The sequence below is a fragment of the Aspergillus pseudotamarii genome (genome assembly GCF_009193445.1).
Source record: "Aspergillus pseudotamarii strain CBS 117625 unplaced genomic scaffold BDV38scaffold_103, whole genome shotgun sequence".
Lineage (NCBI taxonomy): Eukaryota > Fungi > Ascomycota > Eurotiomycetes > Eurotiales > Aspergillaceae > Aspergillus > Aspergillus pseudotamarii.
In genome coordinates this window covers 57,767-63,766 of record NW_022475117.1, presented here as the reverse complement: position 1 = coordinate 63,766, position 6,000 = coordinate 57,767, and the positions used below count along the sequence as shown (strand labels likewise).

The window sequence follows — 6,000 nt, the reverse complement described above, 5'->3', positions numbered from 1 at the left end:
GGCTCTTGGATAGGCTCTTGGATAGGCTCTTGGATAGGCTCTCGGGTTGGCTCTTGGATAGGCTCTTGGATACCAGGTTCTTCTGTGGACGGTTGGGTGTGTTCAAGACGAGTATGAACAGGTGCCAATGAAGAGTCAGATCCTTTTTTTATGCTCTTCTTGCTTTTTTTGCTCCTTTTAGCCTTCTTGCCGAGAGGTGTTGTAGACTTTTTGCGCAATAGTATGATCACTTCGCCATCTGGATCGATAATATGACTTGGCTGGTTCATTATTGTTGCTCGGTGCACGTTGTCAACTCAACACTAGAATGTGGCTAACTTTCTTGATAAGAGTAAGGAAGAGAATGGAAGGAGGGGCTACGATATTATACATATGGTAGCCGTCATCTTTCATTTCATTGGTTTTTTTCTATTGTTATTCTGTATTCACTGCTGAAGGTGTGGCGGCCGCTGATTGGCGTCTATGTTGACAGCGCCTGCATCCAGGACGTGGCCATTCATTCCATAGGTATGCCAGGATTTCTCACAGACTAATATAACGAGCAGACTCGTATTTATCCGATCACTTTTGGATCTCGCTAACAAAATGATGAGTCACGCCAACTATCACCCCCTAATTAATAAAGAATCCCGGGTCTCCGTCCTTGTGTATCGTCTGAGATCCATCCTATTTGCTAACGCGATATCATAAGCCTCCTTCATGTTGTCTTTATATCTCTACGTGTCCACTTATGATAGCTGCCAGTCGTTATACTCCATCTCTGCTTTGTCCAACAGAAGGTCTGGGATCAGGAGTCAATCAATAGGCTCTGTGTTGAATATGTCCAGGCCTTGTGAATTGAGGCTCAACCAATAGACTAGAAAGCTTTGGACTGATCATCTACTTTCCTATATAAATATATTTATGTTCTATTATTGGTTATTTTATTATATATTGAAGTATTAGACTTACCCTTTTTCTCAATATTTATAGAGTTATCATTCATTTTTAAACCACTTTTACTATACTTATGAAAAGCTCCAACCACTTCCCCCCCCAACACCCGAGAAAGTCTTTGATCAGAACATTCTATAATTTCGAAATGCCTCTATGTCACTTGTCTCTAATAGACAAATAGTTTCCATAGGTGTGGCATTGTGCCTCAACCCAAATGGAGTCTCTTCCGTATCTCATATACTTTATCATTTACTAGAGTAGACAGCCGACCCACTTAGATTGCGTGATTCGACTAACCTCAGATTTCTAATCTACTATGCACCATTATATGTGATTCCATAGTATATACATGAATAGCTCTCGGTAAGTGTATGACGTATTCCGTATCGCGGGATCTGAGCATCCGGCATCCGAACAGTCCTTCCGTTCGGATCAAGTCTCAAAACTACACCCGGACTATATCAAGCCTCATCCGCGTATTGGATTTGTTAGCTGCTTACCAAAACAGATACGGAGTATTCAACCGAACAAATGCATCTCAATATCTATACATTGATGATAAAAGGAGCCATAAACCCCGTCGTCATGGGATTAATAACATACAAATTCAGTTTATCAAACCACCCAAGCTCAATACAACATCCTGGATTATCCTTCGTTTAATACAATGTCTCAACGTGTGCTTCTTCTCGGTGCCACTGGCCAGACAGGCAATTCCATCCTGAATGGACTCCTTGAGCACGGCGGATATGTATGTAACTGATATCAGTCCAATCGGTCCATATCTATTGCTAGCACTAACAGTGTTTCGCTCCCCAGGAAGTCGCTGCGTTGGTTCGTCCTTCGTCAGCTGAAACTCCAAAGGTGAAGGCCGTGGCCGAACGAGATGTGAAGATCGTCGCTGCCGATATCGCCGGCCCGGTGGGTGAATTAACCAGCATCCTCCGTGGCTTCGATGTTGTGATTAGTGCCATCGATGCCTTGAGCATGCATGCTCAGGAGAACCTAGTCACCGCTGCGAAACAGGCCGGCGTAAAGCGGTTTGTACCGTGCGCATTCATCACTGTCTGTCCACCGGGTGGCGTGTTTCGCCTGAGAGATGAGGTATTTCTATCCATTTAACCGCATGCTGAGCCTCGGAATTGCCCGCCAGCAACGGAGAAATGGCATTTTCTAGGTTACTTAGCAACCTGGACTGCAGAAATGTCGCTAACACTTATACGACAGAAAGAAGCAATATACCAACATATCCGCAAGCTTCACCTCCCGTACACTATTATCGACGTTGGATTCTGGCACCAGATCTCTTTCCCAACTGTCCCGTCCGGCCGCGTAGATTACGCCTCCATGTATTCACCCAACACAACCATTCACGCAGGCGGCAATGCGCCAAACATCCTCACCGACCTCCGTGACATAGGTCCCTTCGTCGCGCGCATCATCGCCGACCCCCGCACCCTCAATCAATCAGTCTACACATGGTCTGATGTGCTGACTCAGAACGAAATCTTCGACATGATGGAGGAGGTGAGCGGTGAAAAGATAGACCGCACCTACATGTCCGCAGAGACAATTGAGACGGCCATTGCGACCTTCAAAGAGACTCTCGAGAAGGAACCAGAGCATATACCCTCTCGTCTGGCGCTGACCATGTTTCAGTATTTCTTCAGTAAAGCTATCCGGGGTGATAACCGGCCCGAGTATGCGAAGTACCTGGGTTACTTGGATGCCAGAGAGTTGTATCCGGATTTTGAACCGAGAAGCTTTAGGAGCTATTTGAAGGAGGTCCTCGATGGTAAGGCAGAGAAGGTGTATAAGGATAATGAGGGTATCGAGCAGTTGAAGAAATGGTTTTTTGAGTCGGGGCTGCAGCTCTAGGTTCCAGTTAGGTACTAGCTTGGGGGAAGTGCTTTGAAGGATGGACTCACGTATCTATTGCGTGGCTTGATAAATAGTATAATGCGATAGCAGATAGTATTGCCCAGTGAGTAAATGGATCTATAACATTCAGGCATCTTGATACTCCAATTTTATACTTATTCTTATCTAAGCGCATGGCCACCCTTCTAGAGTTGACTATGATAGAAAATAGCCCTCAACTGTAGGTTATCTGGCCCCTTCGCGATATGGGGCGTTTCGTTTAGAGGAGGGATCTCGTCACTCTTGCTCTCGATACTTTACGAGATCACTGGGCCTTTCCAAATCACAATAATGTGGACCCCCTTGACCGCACGACTATGGCTGTTCAGAATGGCTTGCTCGCGGTAGGTTCTGGGGCTGGCTTAGTGACTTGGTTTAGATTGGGCCACTTTACTTACCTTATCCGGGTTGAAGGAAACACCTCTAGGAACTTTGGTATCATTGAACTTTCCCTCGTGTCTCTTTGCTGGAACTGGCTTAGTCCAGCCCTTGCTCCATTGGTAGTTGTTGTGCGGGTTGACCGGGTTGATTGCGAGGAAGCATGGCTTCTTCGTCTTTGCTGCGTCGGGGTTTAATTCAACACAGGGTCAAAAGTGAAGGGTTTGCATAAGCTTCTAAGGCTTAGCAGCATGCCAAATACACTAATAGCCAAATATTGACGAAGAATAGACGATGTGAAAAATCCCAATACTAATAGTTCATATATCAGCCCGTGCGTTACAACCTTGAACTTATTTCGATATTACGTCGACAAACACGACCTTGAAATGTTGATCCCTGATTAACAACTAAGAATATGTAGCTTGTGGTATCCGTGCTAGCTATATTAGAAAAGGATTTGTAGTGATGTTGGCTTATATGAATACTATTTTTATCTTTATTTATTTATTCTATTTTACTTTATTTTTATGTATGTATTATTGTTATTGATATTTGGTATTTTGGTTTGGCGAAGGAAGCATCCCACCTTAAGAGCGGAGCTTTGCTCGCATGGATATAGGCAGAGTTGAACTGAGCGACCATACAGCCTCCTTAATCTCTCCTCAACTTAGTTTTCATTGGCTATATTAAAACTTTAGATATATACTAGGAAAATATCTGATAAAGTATCCAAGTTGGACTCTAAGAAGATAATTTCATTTTCTAAGATTCGTAGTAGAGTAATCCTTATTAGTACTAGAACCTAAATAATAATCAAAGGAAGAAGATATGATGGACCTAGGGTTTAGAGATATAGACTTGGTTGAAAAGCGTTTTTATTCATTTGATATCGGATTCCTGCCTTGCCTGTAAATTATTTACTAAGCTGATATCACGGATAAACGCCGATGTGGGGAAGAGCGGTCCACTGAATTCCATGTCATACCTAAAAATGGTTAGCAGGACATCAAGAGCAGCTTTGGAGCGTGATCTCACCAGTAGTTCACAGCAAGCACAAAGCCCTCGTCCTCTTCCGTACAGGATTGTGAAACCTTGTGGTACCTATACCATATGCTGGTGAGCACTCGTGTGTGATGGACAGCAGAGGGGACAATTACCACATGGCTGGTAAATATAGCATATCTCCCGGGTTCAGAGTGACTCTGAGAGGTTGGGTATACTGAGAGAATGGGGTGGTGTTCTCGGAAGGCCGATCAGGATCCCAAGTGGGAAAGGGAACGGGTTCATCGTTGTCATCCATCTGGAGGACGAGTCCATCATCGGTGCGAACATACGTTGCAGGCTGCAGCGGTTGTTCATTGACACAAGGATGACAGAGAGCGGGAAACAAGACAAAATGCTTCCTCCCGAGAACTTGAACATAGATGTTCTCGTAGTTGTCCTTGTGCATGGCTGTAACAGATTTGGAATTGCCTATCCACAGATTGACAGCATCAGGTGTTTTGTCAAGTGCAATTCTGGCAAATGGGATGTCTTTTTGAACATCCGAAAACAGGGTAATGTATTCATCACGAAGATTATCATTCTCTAGCATGGTTGTTAGTTTGGCGTGGTGAACTACAGGGGTGAAGGAGACCGGCCGAACTGACGGGTTTGGGCATATCTCACTTCCGCATCCTGGGGGAAGTTTGGGTCCGTTTCATGACGGACAACATATTCTAGGAACGTGTCAAAAGGTTGATCTTCGTAGTGGGGTTTGGCAAACACCGGGGACTCGTAGTCGGGATGTCGTGTGGGAGCATCGGCGTTACTTAGAGATTTATCCGTGATTTAGCGTGGCGTGTCTTGAGTTAAGAAACGCACTTACCCGTAAGGGGTGACAGCAACATTGACGGTCTGATCCTTAAGGGCCTTGAGAAGATAAGCTGAGTTCCACTCTTGACAAGCTTTCCAAGAGAGAGCACCGCCTCGAATCACAAATGGCGTGTTGCGGGCCACAAAGCGCATAAACTCGAGAGGGCTCGGTTCCTCGTCCAGTTCCTCCACCACATGGCTGTTGAGCTCATTGAACGTGGACAAAAGCTCTGTAATCGCTGCATCTGCGGTTTCCGATGCCATTATTATAAAACTTCCTTTTGTTACACTAAGCGAGGTGCTTGGCCTACTCGTTGAAACAGTCTGGAGGCGCTTTGGCGATCTCAGTGCGGTTGTGGGGTGTGATCATCGAGGCGGCAGCCAATGACAAAAACCGCCAACTAGGGCACCAGATGTGATACGCGCACGATTTGTCTTTAATCTCTACTCTGTCGATCTATAAAACTGCAAGTCAATTGAAGTTTCTAATTGGACTATTGATAAGAAGAATCCAAGCTGTTTGACGTTTAATGATTTTGCCTGAGATATTGGTGTTGGAACGAGACATAATGTATAAATATATAACATTGGATGCTCTCTCTCCCTCAGTCGCCTTTCTCTATTCCTCTATCTCTTTTTCTCTTTCAACCAATCATCCTCTTCGTTGCTAAATTTAACGCTAGTCAGCTATCTAAAAGATATCATATTATACGTTGTATTGTATTCTGGCCGACTTGAGCTTGGATTAGGTGGAATTGTGGATGTACTAAATTAAATGTATGGCTATGCCTAAGGCTTTGTGGCTGTACAGGGCTGGCTTAGGTCCTAGCGTTGATACTGCAAGTAGAGCTAGCGTATTATTTGTTCTTTATAAGGCAGCCGCATTGTTCCTAAAGCTTATCGATTTTA

At 44.5% G+C, this 6,000-nt stretch overlaps 3 protein-coding genes across 3 annotated transcripts in view; 1 reads left to right on the top strand and 2 right to left on the bottom strand.

The window, feature by feature from the left end:
- The window catches only part of BDV38DRAFT_288513 (BTB/POZ domain-containing protein), a gene marked incomplete at both ends in the record, with an annotated part of 1,960 nt that extends 975 nt beyond the window's left edge, over positions 1 to 985 (bottom strand). The window contains one exon of the mRNA XM_032061049.1: positions 952 to 985. Coding sequence (XP_031907704.1) covers positions 952 to 985 — 34 coding nt within the window. The remainder of the gene's footprint in view (positions 1 to 951) is intronic.
- Positions 986 to 1,199: 214 nt separating this feature from the next.
- Positions 1,200 to 2,956, top strand: BDV38DRAFT_263883 (aromatic alcohol reductase). The gene is made up of 4 exons (XM_032056233.1): positions 1,200 to 1,299; positions 1,445 to 1,687; positions 1,756 to 2,040; positions 2,164 to 2,956. The coding sequence occupies exons 2-4, from the start codon at positions 1,604 to 1,606 to the stop codon at positions 2,812 to 2,814; spliced, it is 1,020 nt and encodes a 339-aa protein (XP_031907703.1). The 5' UTR covers positions 1,200 to 1,299; positions 1,445 to 1,603; the 3' UTR covers positions 2,815 to 2,956.
- Positions 2,957 to 4,108: 1,152 nt separating this feature from the next.
- On the bottom strand, positions 4,109 to 5,395 carry BDV38DRAFT_263880 (cupin-like domain-containing protein). Its single transcript, XM_032056232.1, has 5 exons — positions 5,105 to 5,395; positions 4,887 to 5,047; positions 4,395 to 4,824; positions 4,273 to 4,338; positions 4,109 to 4,222 (listed from the first exon to the last, which is right to left on the bottom strand). Exons 1-5 carry the CDS (start codon positions 5,353 to 5,355, stop codon positions 4,117 to 4,119), a joined length of 1,014 nt encoding a protein of 337 aa, XP_031907702.1. The 5' UTR covers positions 5,356 to 5,395; the 3' UTR covers positions 4,109 to 4,116.
- Positions 5,396 to 6,000: the final 605 nt, after the last annotated feature.

Coding starts and splice junctions, on each gene's coding strand:
- BDV38DRAFT_263880 (XM_032056232.1), bottom strand. CDS start 5,355: ATGGCATCGGAAACCGCAGATGCAGCGATTACAGAGCTTTTGTCCACG. Junction 5,048..5,104: donor GTTGCTGTCACCCCTTACGG/GTAAGTGCGTTT, acceptor TAAATCTCTAAG/TAACGCCGATGCTCCCACAC. Junction 4,825..4,886: donor AGTGAGATATGCCCAAACCC/GTCAGTTCGGCC, acceptor CAACCATGCTAG/AGAATGATAATCTTCGTGAT.
- BDV38DRAFT_263883 (XM_032056233.1), top strand. CDS start 1,604: ATGTCTCAACGTGTGCTTCTTCTCGGTGCCACTGGCCAGACAGGCAAT. Junction 1,688..1,755: donor TCCTTGAGCACGGCGGATAT/GTATGTAACTGA, acceptor TTCGCTCCCCAG/GAAGTCGCTGCGTTGGTTCG. Junction 2,041..2,163: donor TGTTTCGCCTGAGAGATGAG/GTATTTCTATCC, acceptor CTTATACGACAG/AAAGAAGCAATATACCAACA.